Source organism: Octodon degus, unplaced genomic scaffold, assembly GCF_000260255.1.
Source record: "Octodon degus isolate 3935 unplaced genomic scaffold, OctDeg1.0 scaffold00060, whole genome shotgun sequence".
Lineage (NCBI taxonomy): Eukaryota > Metazoa > Chordata > Mammalia > Rodentia > Octodontidae > Octodon > Octodon degus.
In genome coordinates this window covers 7,307,597-7,324,694 of record NW_004524636.1, presented here as the reverse complement: position 1 = coordinate 7,324,694, position 17,098 = coordinate 7,307,597, and the positions used below count along the sequence as shown (strand labels likewise).

General features: G+C 40.1%; 1 protein-coding gene across 1 annotated transcript in view; it reads right to left on the bottom strand.

Annotated features, from left to right (window-relative positions):
• Plcb1 (phospholipase C beta 1) overlaps positions 1-17,098 on the bottom strand; it is a 784,962-nt gene that overhangs the window by 267,289 nt on the left and 500,575 nt on the right. Inside the window, exon 4 of the mRNA XM_023718574.1 lies at positions 13,385-13,522. Within this exon, the coding sequence (XP_023574342.1) occupies positions 13,385-13,522 (138 nt within the window). The remainder of the gene's footprint in view (positions 1-13,384; positions 13,523-17,098) is intronic.

The window sequence follows — 17,098 nt, the reverse complement described above, 5'->3', positions numbered from 1 at the left end:
TCCCTCCCTCCCTCCCTCCATCCCCCTGCATGGACATGTATGGAGCATGTACTACATGACAACACTGAGATAGATCTCAGAATCACAAACATGACTATTTTTGCTTTAAGCAGCTCACAAATCCAGAGTAGGTATCATGCATATTGACAGGTAGCTACAGAGTGACAGTGTGGAAGAAATTATGACAGACTTCACAGAAAAACAGAGAACTGGGAGTGAATCCTGGAAAGCACAGCATGGGCAGGAGATGGTCCAGTTCTATTGATGGTGACTCTGCTCAGGTGGCCTAGACATTTTCCTGGTGGATGCCATGGAAAAGAGCAGTTGGGAACAGTGCACAGTCGTGAAGGCATCAACAATAGAATGACAGTGACTGAGGAATCGCAGGCAGTTAGGAGCTGCTGGAGCAGAGAGGTGCCAGGGTTCCTGAGATGAATCCTTCACACCAGAGTTGGGGCCAATATGCTTGCTCTGGTCACTGATGGATCCCCCATGCCAGCAAGATGCTTGGGGTCTAACAGGCTCTTGGAAAATATTTGTTTGCTAAACACATGAACAAAACAGACAAGAACTCCATTTTGTAGGTACAGACAATGAAAAGAATGTGAAACTCAATCAAATTTGAAACAGTGAGTTTATTTTGAAGACCATTGCTCTAAAGATAAGCAGGGAGAGTTGGAAAACAGAAGACTGTAAGAAAGCAGGCAGGTGCTAACTAAAGTTGAGAACTATCAGCAGTTGAACAAGACAGTCTGGGAAGGGGAACAAGGAAAGAGCTGGAAGACATCTTAGGAAATTCAGAGAGCTGAGCATTATCAGTGTGGTGGGTGAGTTGGGTGGGTGAAGTTTAGGAAGGTTTCTAAGAAATCTCCTATCATAGCTTTCAAATATGTGAATCAGGTACTCCAATAATGCATGCACAGGTACAGAGAGGCCAGATGTTCTTACTCCTAAATCTGAAATTATAGATTCTTATGACCAACGTTCAGCATACAGAGTGCATTTCTGGAGAGCTCATTTATTTTGTAAGCACTATTTCCAATTATAGTCATGTAACATAAAGTGTCTGCAAATGATATGTTTAAAAACATATGTGAAATGACTTTTTTTTTTCAGAACTGGGGATTGAATTTAAGTTCTTGTGTTTGCCAGGCAAGCATTTATTCCACTGAGCCATCTCCCCAGCTCCCTGAAATGATGTTTTAAAATCTGTTTGAATAGTTTCTTTCCTTTTCACAGTATGTATTGCACTTTTCTGATTTTTATTTACTCTTGCAGGTTCTTTTTTTTTTTTTTTTCTCTTGCAGGTTCTTACACTAGGGAGACAATATGATGTTTACACATGGGGGTATATTTTATTTCACTTATGATTATATATGCATCCAACTATTTATAAAAGCCTTGAGATTGTCATTCTTTATAGCTGAGTAATACTCCATTGTGTAAAATACCAATCCTTTTTTATCCCTTCTTCAGTTGATGGGCATTTGGGTTCTTTCCAAGATTTAGCTATGACAAACTGTGCTTCTATAAACATAGGTACATATATATCAGTGTGGTACAATATTTTCAGTTCTTCTGAAAAAATATAGAAAGGAGAAAAAAATAAAGAAATGAAGGGGAAAATATATGTATATACACAGGATAGTTTGGATAATTGTAGTGTTGATTTTTACTGGACTGTTGAAAGGAACAGTTAGTGCTCAACTTTTTTTCTCTTTTTAATTTTTTGACCAATTTTGCATGCTTGTATCTGGTAATCTGAACAACTATTTTGAAGACAACATGCAATATAACAACCATTGTTGAATTCCTATCATCTTGTTTAGTAAAATACTGTATCACTTCTAATTTTTTTAAACTACTTTTTATTCACCTAAAGAAAAAGTCCAAATAGCTCATTTTCCAGTCTGGAAAATTGGCAGTATTTATCAAAGCAGAGCATCTGACTGTCTATGACCAGCAATTACACTTCCTGTTGCATATCCCTCAGAAAGGCTGATATTTATCAAAAGAAATGTTACACAAACAGTAATCTTCACTATGCATAATAGTCCTAAACTGAAAATTTAATGAATATCTATCAACCATAGAATAAATAAATGTTATAGAATACTATATGGCAAAGAGAATGAACAGAATATGAAAAATAATCTCATTAAGTCTCATAAATATAATGTTGAGTAATATAAGTCAGACTAAAAATACTATATCATGTGGTTGGACTTACAGACTTATTTTTGGGCTGGCTCAGCCCACCCTGAGGGTGGAGCTGGTATGGCATGTGGTTCCGGGCATCAAACCATGGTACCTTGTACCTGCCTAAGATTGCCTAAGCAGGCACTTTAGACCACTGAGCTATCTTGCCAGCCCCTACAGACCTTTTAAGAGTGTGTAAAAGTAATCTGTATTATCAGAAGCCAAACTAACATATGATTAGGTTGGTAGAGTGGGGACTTATGCTTCTTGTGATGCAATGGACTTCGATCTGGGTGCTGGGTATACAGATATATTTCCATTTCAAGCATACATCAAGCTATACTGTGTATTTTATGCGTATGTTATATTTCAATAAAATTACAAACCTTGGCTCAGTTCCTATTATCACATGAGAAAAAGGAATTTGCATGTTGTGTTTTTCCTTTTTATAAGTGGGTTTAGAGATATCAGTGTTTAGAGAATGTAATCATTTTGTACTGCAAGCACATACTAAAATAATAATAATAATAATAATAATAATAATAATAATAATAATCGAAAGTAATGATGTTGTCCAATCCTTGTGTAGATAAGCAGGTATACATTGTCCCTGAAGGTTTGCTTTTTGGTTTTTCAATCTCAATCCATCATATCCTTGCTGGTCTCTACTTCTCAATAGAATGAAGCAAAATTTAGGCTCAAATGTACCAAAATGGGTGACAGTTCAACAATGTGCCTACCCAGGGATCCTATCTGATTGTCAAACAATTGAAGATTTAATCAGTGCCTGAATAACAAACTGTGTCTCTCAGGATGTCACCAGTATACCACACTGAACAGGAAGCAGAAATCAGGCAGCCAGATGAGCATCCAGAGCAGTGGACAGCCACAGGGGTATCTGTGCCCTCATTCCCATCCCAAACAAAAACAAATCTTTCCTAGACTACAGCTCCAACCTTCCTTAACAACTTGCTGTCCAATTTCTTCACGGATGATCAGAAAGAGCCAGAACCCAGGTGGAAGATACATTGATCAGCACTTTGGTTTTCTAAATGCAAATAAGGAACACTTCACCTTTGCTTCCGTTGCATATAGTGATTTCTTGATGTTTCAGGACAGGACCGATTTCATGATTTGTTGAGATACTGCAGATAATGAGTGGCCTCCCGCAACAGCCACATGCTGGGTCCCTGAGACTTGAGGGTGGACCCCGTGTACACCAATGCTGACAATGATGTCTCTGGCTCAGCATGACCCACCCTTGGTGGCCCACACAGTGCTGCTCACACTGCATTGCCAGGGAGTCTGTTTCTGTACAACATCTAAAAGAGGAGCTGAATAGGAGACAAAGGCTTGAAATGGGCAAGCATAAGAGAGCTATTTTATCTTCAGAAACATGAACCAGTTGAAAATTTGATCTGATGAATCTGTTAGCTCTGTCAGAAATGATACCATTTTTGTGGATGGATGTAAATGCTCAGACTCTCACAGTCCATGTTCACGTTGCCAATCAGATCTTTAGGGCAATTCACTAGGGCTGAGAAGAGCTCGTGAAATCAAGCAGTCCTTATCTCCGAGAATGACTTCTGTCTCCTCTGTCATGGAGAAAATAGAAGCAATCAAAAATGAGCTTCCACAGTTTTTCTACTCTGTGGACCACTTTCCAGGGTGGCTCTTGAGGTGCTGCTCCTGGTCTTTTCTGCAGGAGACACCGCTCCTGTCTAAGCCCAACTGAATAGGGACAAGAAACTTTTTTAGTTGAGAATCAGACAGCACAAGTGTGAGGCCCTGAGTTCAGTTCCTACTACCAAAAAAAAAAAAAAAGAAAAAAAAAAGGCAGATAACAAGTATTCTAGGTTGTGCATGTTAGGTGGTTTCTATCATAACTTTTCATCTTGGCATGCAACAATAGCCATAGACAATATGCAAAACAAAAATATATTTCTGTCCTCCAATAAAGCTTTATGTAGAAAAACAGGCAATAGCTGAACTTGGCAATAGAGCTGCGATTTACCAAGTTTCTTACTGGACCCTACTGCTCCTTCCTATTCAAAGGCATGGGTGTCCCAGCACTTTGGCCTCCCTCCATGTGAGTGTAGTTTTCCCCTCCAGATCTTTCCTGTTGACACAGACGTGCTTTATTTCTCCAATCTTAGAAATCATCTCTTGATGTCACTTCCTTGCCGGAAGCTGTCCTGTGTTTCCATGACTCTTCACAGTAGAATTTCTCAACAGAGCGATCTATGTTCACATCGTGTCTCCTCTCGTATTCCTAGAACATACTCTACTCAGCGAGTGCACCCACCATTCCCCTGCCGTTGGTCTAAGAAGGCTCCCAGTGCCCTCTGCATCATTAGGTGCTATCACCAACTTTTGCTCCTCCTCTTACTTGAGCAGTGCTCGACCCAGACGAACTCTCTCTTCTGCTTGAAAAGTCTTCTTCATCTGACTGGAAAGGACACACCTCTGCCTGGCTGCTGCCTATGGCTGCTCTTCTTCAGCCTCTTCCTTTTTTTTTTTTTTTTTTTGGTTCTTTCTTATCTCTCCACGAGGGAGTGCCCATGACTCAGTTCCTGGACATCATCTCTGTTTAGTCACTTGCTGACTGACCTCACCCAATGTCACTCAGCACTGTGATAAGTTTATAATACTACTAAATGCCCAAACACCCCTAAACTTATTTATTTGTGAAGAATTCCGGGCCTGATGCCAGCTACCTCCTACACAGCTCTTCTTGGATAGTTAACAGTCTCCAATTGAATATAACCCAAAGTAGAACCCTGTTGTGTACCACCTAGCAAAACTTTATATTCCTGGACAGGCAAAATAGCTCAGTGGTCAAAAGCACCTGCTTAGACAAGGTTAGGCAGGTGCAGGGACTGCAGTTTCATCCCCAGCACCACATGCTGTGTCAGCCCGGCCCATCAGGGTAGGCTGAGCCAGCCCCCCTCCAAAAAAAAAATTTATATTCTAGGACATAATTTATTTGTGTCAGGGAATCATGCTGCCATCATTCCTGCCTCCTGGGTCAGGAACATCCTTGATTTTTTTTTCTCATATGCAACATATAGCTCATAAAGATGTGCTCTATGGGTTCTGCCTTTACAATATATGTAGACCTGGGCTTCTTTTTCATCTCTTCCTTGGTTCCACCTTGGCACTGGCAGCTCATTTAAAATGTTCCGATAGTGGCCAGGCAGGCCTGGTGGTGCACAGCTCTAATTCCAGCACTGGGGCAGCTGAGGTAGGAAGACTGTTGTGAATTTGAGACCATCCTGGGCTACAAAATGAGCTCAAGACCAGCCTGAGCTGCATAGAGACCCTGTCTCAAAAAGACCCAAAACAAAAAAACAAAACAAAACCAAAAAAAAAAAACCAACAAAAAAACACACAACCCAAAAGGTTTTATTAGTTTCCTAAATGACAATCTAGCAGATGGTATGGTTGGTGCAGGGAGAAACTGGAGCTAGGGGGCCCCTCACATGGCCCCAGGGCTAAGAGCAGTTTTATCTGGCCTTGACAGATATAAATATAATGCTACATTTATTTTATTTTTTATGTATTTGGTACAGGTAAAGATAATAGGTTCACTATGCAGCTTAGACTCAGATTGATCCTCCTGTTTTCAGCCTCCCCAGCACTGGGATTACAGGCGTGTGCCACCATGCCTGGTCTAGGTGGCCAGCTCAGCATGCCCTGCCTGCATGACATGTGGTGCTGGGGATCGAACTGCAGTCTTTGCACCTGCCTAAGCAGAAGCTATCTAGCCAGCCCTAGATATAGAAATATTTAGGGTGAAGTCAAAGAAAAAAAAAACCCCACAGAAAACTATAACAAAATACTATAACAAAATAAATTTTATTAAGTCGTGTATTCACTGGAAAGCTAGGCTGCATATAGAGAGGGCCCCAAGCTCTGCACCAGCTCTTGCTGGCTGTCTCTCCTGGCACCTATAAATTATAGCCATAATAGGTTTGATTCCCAGCCCCACTAGCTGTTCCAAAAATGTGTTCCTCTACTCTCTTAATATATTACCATTTTTATTCTAATGTACTTTTAAGTGCCCCCTCTGGTAAAGATTTGGCTTTTTGTACCTATAACATGAAAATGCCAGCATGAATGTTTTAGCTGTTGAGCTCTGTTGCCTCTGTGGTATAAACGAACTCTGTTATCTACTCCTGACCATCTCTGTATTATCTGGATTTGCTCGCTATAGCAGGTGGCCTACAGAGGACACTTGAGGTTGACATCAAAATTAATAGGTTTATGACAAATGCTGCCTAAGTTTGTCTGATTCCTACAACTGTTTTAGCTACTATTCACCAATATTGTACTTTTAATTTTTAGCCTCTGGCTATTTAACATGGTTATACAATGAAACTCAAGCATCAATGACTTGATAATGCTCTTGTTCCAATTTCTAGACTGTCCAAAGATAATGGTTTATTAAACAACAAAACCCATTTTCTTTTATCTCCAAAGTCACAGTGAAAAGTCTGATCCCTGGCTAGAGTGAAACACAACCCTCTCCTCAGCCTGAAGCAGTTACAGGAAGACATCCCAGCCATTCTGCACCCCAAGAATAAGGAACCAGGATGAAAGTTGGGCTGAGGGAAGGTAGACAGGATAGAATAGATAAAGGTAGGCAGGAAGGAGACAAGGAAAATCAAGGGTCAGTCAAAGTTATCCAAGATTAGCCACAGGATTCTTCCCAAGATGCCTCTTCTATTCTACTAGACTCATGACATGCAAAATCCTTTTAAGGATTCCTTAAAGCCACAAATGGGTTGATAGAGTAGAAATCTGATCTTAAAACATAGCAATATGGGGCTGGTGAGATGGCTCAGTGGTCTAAAGCACCTACTTAGGACAAGCTTAGCAAAGCACAGGGACCGCGGTTCAATTCCCCAGCACCACATGCCAGCCAGCCCCCCCCCCTGGTGGGCTGAGCTGGCCACACACACGCACACACACACACACACACAAATAAATTAAAAAATAAAAAAAAAACATAGCAACACATTGAGAGAGTTCAAAGAATATTTTAGGCAGCTCATGCTAGATCATCCTTCTATAAAAACAAAACCCAAACCAAACCCAATGGGTAGGACTCAGCCATTGACTTGTACACTGTGCTATCATCTTTCCTTAAGTGGGCCATCGTTTTTCACATAAAACAAGACCAAGAAGATATTTCGTATAGATTCACAAACTCTAGATTTCCAATGAGGGGTGGTGCTGGTGGTGGGAAATCCAGTCCTAAACTGAGTTTTGCCTCTTTGTCTTGGGGGCTTACACTTTTATTATATACTTTCCAATTTCTGCCTAATAATCCTTTTATGCCTCTTTAAAAAGATCCCAAATGATATGCTTGTTGTCTCTTGCTCTGAGGCCCCCATTATTGATTAAATGTTATTAAATCAGATCCTACTTGACCTCAGCCTCCAAGTTCTCTAATAATTTCCAACTCACTCACCTACCACCCTAAACAATCAGCTCCCTTCTCCCCTCAATCTGCTGTGCTATTACCTTCTCTCAGTCTGGCTTATTTAGTTCCTGGATATTTGCCTACTGCTGTTCTAAATAACCCAGAGAATCTCTTGCCCCAAGGTCTTCACACTGGCTATCCTCTCTACATGGGATATCCTCTGTCCAGATAGTCTAATAGTTTATTCCCCCACCTGCCTCAAGTCTGTTCAAGCATTACCTTTTCAGAAATGAATGGATTGATCACCTTATTTAATGGCCTTTCCCCCCGAGCATTCTCTACCTACGTGTCATTTTAGTTGCTACAACTTACCTCTTCCTAACACATCGCATGGTTTACTCATTTATTTGATCACTAATTTCTCCCTCAGTAGGGTGCATGCCCTAAACAGGAAAGCTGATCTACCTGTTCACTACTTTAACTCCAGCACCTAGAAAACAACTGTGTACACTGTAGAAAACTTAATAAGGTTTTGTTGAACAAGTCAAGGAGTAAATGAATCCAACCTCTTTATTTTATGGATGAAGAATGTACCCAAATTATGAAGGTGTGGGAAGAGGCTCCTATCTATTTAACAAGAAAATACAGCTGAGATTTCTAATTCTTTCTAGAGTACTCTTTTTCCTGTGCTCCTTTCTTGGCTCCCTAATCTCCGAATTCACATTATGAGTAGCAGTTCCTTTTTTTCTCCTAGTTTCCTTCTGAAAAGCACAACTGGGTGTGATGGTGAATGCCTGTAACCCCAGCACTCTGAGAAGCTGAGAGCACAAAATCTCAAATTCCACTCCAGCAAGGGCAATTTAGGAGATCATGTCCAAAACAAAAACAAAAACAAAAACACTGGGCTTACAGAGGAAGTTCTTCTTTTACAACAGTCTTATTCTCTGCTGTGGAACACAGACCTTATTTGTCTCCCTCAGTAACAGCTTCTCAATTGCTTAATTTGCATTTGTTTAATGAATGGGCTGAATGTTGAATGGTGAGACTGCAGGACACTGTGTAGTGTTTGTGCTCTTCCTGACTTTTAAATGTGGCCTACTTAAGTCATGATTTGTTACCCTTAGTCTTTCATTTTCTGTCTACATTCTTCCAAATAGAGGCTGAAGGCATTCAAAAGATTTTCTTTTATATTATTTTATCATGAAGATGCTCTGGTTAAAAAATAAGAAAATCGGGGCCGGGGAGATGGCTCAGTGGAATAAACACTTCCCTGGCAAGTGCAGGGGCCTGAGTTCAAACCCCGGTTCCGAAAAAAAAAATAAGAAAATCATCCTGGTGTGGTGGTGCATATCTGCAATCCCGGCACTCAGGAGGCTGAGGCAGGAGGATCATTGGGAGTTTGAGACCAGCCTGGGCTACAAAGTGAGTTAAAGCCAGCCCGAACTGCATAGCGAGACCCTGCCTCAAAAAGACCAAAAAAAAAAAAAAAAAAAAAAAAAAAAAAAAATCTAATCTGAACCATAGGTAAATTGCCATTATAAAGCCTTTGGAAAGTTTCTATAATGGCCATTAAGGGGCAGAAGGCACTGCTTCTTGAAAAATACCATTTTTCAAAGGCATATTTCTTATGTACCCAAGGGACTCTAGGGATGGTTTGGAAGGTGGAACACGTACAAGTGTGCTGGAGAATGCTGACTCTTTTCCCATTGTGCTCAGTGGCCCAGACCTGACATTTTATTCATGCCAATGATTTTCTTGAATATGGACCAAGACAAAAAGCTGCCAATGGAAGCTACCAAATCTCTCTCAGCTCAAAGTTGTGTTGTATCTGGTTCATGTAGTGTATGGAAGCAACTCCTGCAAATACTTAACATTTTTTCAATCTTTTCCAGCTCCTTTTGGGAGAATTCTCTAGAGATCTGGAAACAAGGAGCCCACACTTCTCTGCAGAAGAGCCCCGCAAAGAGCAGTATCCTGACCTTCAGCGCTAGTGTAGGCAGCCAAATTAGATGGAAATATTATAGGCAGTCAGACAGGGATAGACCATGTAGGGAGACAGCACAGAAGACAAGATATCTTGCAACTATGAAAAAGATAGACGCTCCTGCTGTGGGCCAGACCTAAAGACCAAAGATGGAACAAATGCTTACCTTCCTAAAGATAAGCATCCCAGATTGATCACCGTGAAGAAGCCAGAAAGGGTCACTAATCTGACTGATGCAAGCTCCCAGATAAACTCCTGTTCTATATTCATCTCTACTTGCTATATGACTCCCTTCCCCAGTTGGTCTTGGATTTAATCAATTTTACTTGAGCAATGGTGCTGATACAACCTGTTCAGCTCCCTTTCTGTCCCTCTCTTGGACAGAAGCTTTCTTTCCCCCAATAAATATATTCTGCTCTTAACCTCCATTCCTAAAATTTATTCTTCTGTTTTAGAGAACATGAATTCATCACAGGTATCTTCATGTTGGGCATTTCATTTCCCTTTATCACTAGTATCCCTGAGGATGTTGGAAATGCAAATGCTAAGGCTCCATCCCAGGCTTTCTGGAGACAGGCTCAATGCAGATATGTTCTACCAAGCATCTCCCATGGAGAGGCTGAAGTTTTGTACCCACTGCTCATAGCAACAACTGACAAGATTGCATTGCTGTCTTGAAGTGTATGGAATGTTGTACAATTCCTGCTGTCCTGTCTGTGGTACCTCTGGACACACCAGCTCAGGTCCTGTAGAGATTCAGGCCCACCTCCTTCAGGCTAGGACAGACTACCTCTGAGAATCCAGAGATTGCCCCTGTCTGATCCTGTCAGTTGATGTGTAACCAAGAGAAGAAGACAGCAGAGCCCCATTGCTGGGTAGAAGACAGAGTGTGTAGAAACCTGGAGAGCTAAAAGCTTTTCAGATCACTGGAAAAATGGATCCATGCTGAGCTGACGCTGCAGACGAGACATGACATTATGCTTAAGTGTGCATTTGGGTAGAGTCTGCAGGGGATGAAGGTGGGGACATGGGGGTTGGGAGGTTGGGGATTGCTGGAGCCAAGATAGAATTCAAGCCAGGCCTGGACTAGACAGTGAGACCTTGCCTCAAAAAGCCTAAACAAAACCAACAAGAAAAGTCAGTTCTAAGTGATTTAGGTAAGGGTGAAAAGGCAAGCAATTCTTATACCTTACATATATTTTAAATTTCTAATTGATCCAAGGTATTAGAAATCTCTCATATTATTGTAATTAAGTGACTTCTAACAGATTTTTGCCTTCTCTGACCAGCCTGTAAGTAATTTCCTTCCCCCATCACACTCCCAGTCTCCTGTTTTCTTCCTCCCTGCAGATCTCTGTTTGGGATATGAGACACTCACAATTTAATTGTGCCTTCTCTGTTTAGTTCTTCTAAACTGCTGGTTTGGAAGGAAAGGCTGTGTTCACTCTGTACCCTTCTCGATGGTATGCTCAAGGCAGCTGTCCAGTAAATGCGTTTTTGAATGAATCAATGAACGAATGAGCTGGAATCCATTTGTAAAAAAACTCAGTCCAGAGGCACCAGGCAAAGAAGCTCAGATTTTGGGGGGTTACCCTATTTAATGAGAGAGGCTTGCACTATAAAAGCTATCATACACACTGGCTCCAGAGATTAAACGAAAAGTTTGATGCTCTGTGTCAGCATCAACAATTAAAAGCAGAGAAAATAAAATTTAAGAGTGAAATGGTGTTTGCAAACTTTAGCTTTCTGGATGAGCAATTTCAGTGAAGGAAAATACCCAACAGAATATTATAGCCAGGACAGACAAAATATGCTCCATAACACCATTAATTATACCAGGAACTTCAAGCAGCTGCTGGAAAAGTCTTTATAGATGCAATCCTGATGGGGAATATTATAGGGCTCAGGAAGCAAACACCCTAAGGAAAATTAGTGGGCAGAGGAAATTGAATATATTTTAAATATAATTGCGCAAAGATTTAATGCAATTTAAGATATACAGATTGGGATGCAATATAAAATCTACACTCATTCAGTGAAAACCTCCCTGAAAGTCACTGTTCTTTATTAAATGTTTTAACTTGAGATTTATTAAATTAAATGAGTTGATCATTTTTGAAAGTAATGATCATTGTATCTGAGGAAGGTAATTTTTAAAGTATTTTGCAAGCACTAGCTTATCTGTATTTCTCTATCTACCAAACTGCCCATCCATAGCTACTGGGTGAGCAGTAGGTCACAAGAATAAGAATTATTACAGGGCAAATATAATCTGTTACGCCCATGAGGTTTTGTGGAACTGGAACCTCTCCAAGTACTAATTATATTATAAAAACAAATGGGCAACTTGGTCACTAAAGAGAAAAAGTCTTAACATAGAGTAGTTTCTAAATGTCTTAGAGTATTAAAACTAGTTGGCAATTGGGTCATTCTCTTGCACAAATTAAAGTAGATGTTTTGTACATATTATCCATAAATTCCTGCTAGTAATCGGTAATGAAGTAGAGGTCACTGCAACTCATGTGATTATCAGACGACTGAAAATGAGCAAATCACAGAACCCACCACCCTGGCCTGAGGTGACCCTGTCCCTGTAATCCATGACCCGAGCTGCTTCCAAAGATAAGTGTAAAACATGCCATCTAAAGCATTCTTGGATCTAAAGCAGTCTTGGAAGAAATGTTAGGAAGGGCAAGCATTATCACTAATAGTCCACAATACACAAACATGCAGACACTTCTCTCTCTCTCTCTCTCTCTCTCTCTCTCTCTCTCTCTCTCTCCTATTTTTTCTTTTTTTTTTCTTTTTTCTTTTTTTGAGATGGGGTGGGGGCTATGCAGTTCAGGCTGGGCTAGAAATTACTTTTTAGCCCAGGCTAGGCTTGAACTCATAACCATCCTCCTGCCTCAATGTACATGTACTCCTTCTTTAAATATGTTCACCTCACTTTTTTTTTTTTCTTTTAAAGTAAAATTTGACTATTCTTTTTTTTGGACAATTCTAGAGAAAACTTAACCAAGTCTAGCCATGCTAGAAATTTGTTTGTTTGTTTGTTTTCTACAGAGTACTAGTTATTTCTGTATGCATGTGAAAGGCCAATTGTCTTCACAGAATATCAGTTCCTTAAGGAAGAAATCAAATCTAATTTATCCTCCTGGTCCAAAACTGAATAACTAGGGGCCGGGGAGATAGCGCAATGGAATAAGCACTTGCCTGGCAAGCACAAGGACCTGAATTCAATCCCCGGTTCCAACAAAAACAAAAACCAAAAACTGAATAACTATAATTTGCTATTATTTAAGATTTTATTTTTGACATATTAATGTAATAAGTACTATAGCAATGAGCTGTGTGCTAGGAAGGAAAAGCAATTTGTAAAAGTGCTGACATGCTCTGTCCTCAACAAGAGAGGTGAAGTGAACATGAGGCTAGAGTGGCTTAGGATTAAAGTTAGTAGAAAATAAATTAGGATATGTTTGGGCGAAATGGTGTGTGGTTTTATCTATATTTTGTTTTTCTAGAGAATTACATCATGTTCCTTATTTCTAATGGGGGAAAAAAACCGCTCCATACTCCACACTAGATGGTATTATTTAGAAATGTTTGAATCACACTTTTACTTGGCAGAACTACGCTTTTACTTGAACTATTTTTAGGTAAAATTTAGCACAGGTTAAATATGGCAAAAATCCCAAGACTTTCAAAAGTACTAGGAGAATTATCACGAGAACTGAGATGGAGGCAAAATCGCCAGAAGCTTTGCTCCGACATACCTTGGCCACTTCTTCTTGGAAAGCCACGAGATTCAGATGGGAGATGTTAACTAGGTCAGGCCCATACACCACCGTTATCATGCGATGCTCCAGGCGCCCGATGTTCCCCACATCCAGGAGCTCACGTAATTTGGGGTCCTGCATAACAAACATAGAAAAATTTAGTTTATCGCTAAAGGTTTCGACACCGCAGCATGACTTCAAATAAACTAGAGTAAGAACGACTTCCAAACGAAGTTGCCTTTTACTCTTAGAGAAGATGGTATGGGTTGAAGTCCTGTAGCCCATGGCAGCCTGCAAAGGAGAAAGATGAGCTGCCCTGAGGTGTGGAGAAAGAATTTCTGGCTCAAGACCTGTGAACTTCAGTAAGCGCTGATCCTGCTGTACTCCTCTTCGGCTGTGCTTTTCATGGGCTGTAGTTCTCCGCTGATTTCTTCTGATCACCCCGTGAATTACATAATGAAATGAAAAACCTTTCTTGTGTTCCTGCATGCATAGATGTATTATGACAAAGAAAATATTTCTTGTGGAATCTAAAACCATTGCATTTACTTCAGTTTTGATCTTAAAGGCTCACCAGAGGCCCATGTTTAAAAGACTTCGTCCCCAGCTTGGCACTGGGTGGAGGTCAGTTTTTAAGAACTAGGCCCAATGGGAGGTCTTCCAACCACTAACAGGCTCTTGAAGGAGAAGCTGGATTCTGGCCCTTTCTTTTCTTGTTGTGTTTTTCTACCTGGCAGGCCATGCAGATGGATCTGCCATGCCACACACTCCTGCCATGACCTGGGCCCTCCACCACCAGGCAAACAGAGGCCTACCATCCCAAAGTGCACCCCATCATAGACTGAAACCTTCAAAATGGTGTGCCCAAATAAAATGTTTCTCTTTTTAGGTTTATTATCTCAAGTATTACAGTAAGGAAAGTTGACTCACATAATGCTGTCTAGGGCTGGGGTGGAAACATAGTCAATGCTGCCAGTGTGGACCTTCTCCAACATTCAGAACAGACATAAAGAAATAGGGGTTTGGGGTGATCAAAATGGCAGCACCTGCCATGAGTACACTAACTTAAAGTCTAACCTCAGCATCTAGCGGGATTCCAGCATAGGGAGCTTCTTCCGTTGTTTTAAAGCCAGTTGCCTTCTTTGCAACATCAAAAGTGAGAATCCCTTGGAGATACAGACTTTCTGGGAAAGGGAAGTTTCCAAATATTCAGAACTCAAAATAAAACCTAAAATAGGGCTTAGTTAACTTGGCTGGGATTATTTTCCTCCCGTAGGACAGGCCCTGAAGAACTTCTCAGTCCATGCAGAAAATCAGCATCAAATCAATCACTTAGCGAATTTGCTGCCAGCTTTTGAACAAGGAATACGCTTGCATTCTTATTTATTTAGTTCAATGCTGGGCCAACAGGACCTGATTACTGAGGCTGGTTATTCTGACCTCCCTTCTAAGGTTTTCATACACACCATCATTGCAAAGAAAGAGCAGAATTTTTAAAAAGCCAAGAAAGAAAACAAACAAAACCTTTCCAGTTGGGTTACTTTATTTGGAACCATTAATTCTCTCTTCAGTTAACAAAACTTTCTCTTCTGTGAAGCGGCATGAAGAGGAACATTGTCAGGTGAGTTATGAAGAGAGAAAACCCTACTTCAAAGCTTTACCCAATATAACTAAAACCTGAACTCCCCAGACAAGAGCTGACAAAGTACACCACCAAGCTTCCTGAAAGATCAACAGCTACGACCAAAGCCTCAATTTCATGACCCAGAAAAAAAAAAAAAGACTACAAGATTTTATGTAAAAAACGACAGTGGCAAAACAAACCCAACATTTTTATTTTTCTAATGTTAATGAAGGATGAAAGAATAGGCATTTTGTGAAGGTCAAATAGACATGATATGATCCCAGGTGTTCTGTGAAACAAGGAATTGCATCATAGTTTTTGAATACAACCGACGTGGTGTTAGACAGAAACTACATTGATCAGACATGTTTGGAAGACCGAGCAATCACTTGAGAACTTGTGATTATAAGTGATAGGTTTGAAATCAATGGTTATAGAACCTGGCAATATCTTTTTTACTTGTACAACATCAAAAAAGAAGTATCTAGGAATGAACTTGCCCTATGTTTTTGATATTTTTCCTTTCAGTGAGGACCACAGCATTTACCCTCTGGGATTTGCATCCCCAGTTATTCTACTTACTAATTTCATGTCTATTCAGAATGCTTTTGCTCACTTATTAAGTAGGTCATTGGTTAAAGAGTTCCACATCTCAGAATTGCAGGGAGGAGGTATGGTGATCAGAGGTTCACCTGAATTCTATTGAGACAGAGGAAGCTTTGAGAAGCAGAGACTCTCAGAGGAGTTGCCCAGAGTAGGAAACAATTCTGGAAAGAGCTTTTGGAATTCCACCTGCCCTGACAATGTCACTGTTAGACACAGTCAACAAGAATTTACAAGAAGGATGACCAATGTTTAGGAGGATCTTTGACAAGTTTTCCCATTAATGGTTGTTTATGTAAATTAAAAAAAAAAACAAAAAAACAACTCTTGGTCTTTATGCAATTCAAAATTAATAATGAACTATTTTGGGTAGACAAAGCAAGCTGGTTAAAAGAAGATGACTGGATTTTAGAACAAATATTTGAGGATTTACTATATACATTTTCATATCTGAGATGATCAAAATTTACAACTTAAAAGTTGTAAAAAGAATTACTGAGCATTAGCTGAAGTAACAGAGTTACTCCAGAGGAATGTTTTCCTAGGAGAAACCACATTTTTAAATCTCAGGTAAGCAGAGAAATAATTACAGTATTAAGCAAGCAAGTCCTTTGCTAATGTTTGCTTTTGCTCCTACAGTACATGGATTTAAACTATAATCTACTTTCTTTTCCACGACTGGTCACTTTATGTTTAATTTGTGCCTTTTCATCATCTCTTTCATTTTTATCAACAACAAACTGACTTACATTAGACTTCTCCTCTGAGGAAAGATTTTACTTCTCTTTCTACTTATACTAAAACTTTTCACATTTTGAAGGCGACTCATCTAGGAGCACATTGATAAGTGAGAGGTGCACTGAGAAAGCTACTCTGCTCTTCAAGCAGTGAGCGCAATTCAGACAAAGGGAACTGTCCAGGAAGATGAGGTGTAAAGGCGGAGAGCTTTTGGAGAACCTTACTAAGGAAAGAGTTGAAAACATCCAGATGTCTAAAAATCCATTATTTCTGGAGTGCAGAACTCTCAGGTCTGAGAACACAAGTAGGTATATTCCAGGAAAACAAACATATAAACACAGAGACATATTTAGACACTTACACTCATAAAATCACCTCACTAATTTAACTGAGATTGCCCTGTCCCCTAACCTACTGCGCCAAGCACATCTTATCTGTAATCCGTACCATTCTCATGGACCTTGCTTTCTGGTAAGTCCCCAGAGAAGCAGTTTACCCACATCACTAAGAGATCTAAACACTATCGTCTGTTCTTGCAGCTGATATAAATGCTGTGAACTTCCCAAAAGCAAGATAAGCTATCTGCAGAACTCTGTAAAATATTCCATTTTTCTAAAGAATACATAACTCAGAAAAAAAAGTAAGAAGTAAGGTGAACTTGCCTTTCTTTTTTTCTTCCTAAGCTGTCACTCACAGCTTGCTTTTGGCAAAGAAGATTCTAGATGTGTCTCTGCAGTTTGAATTAA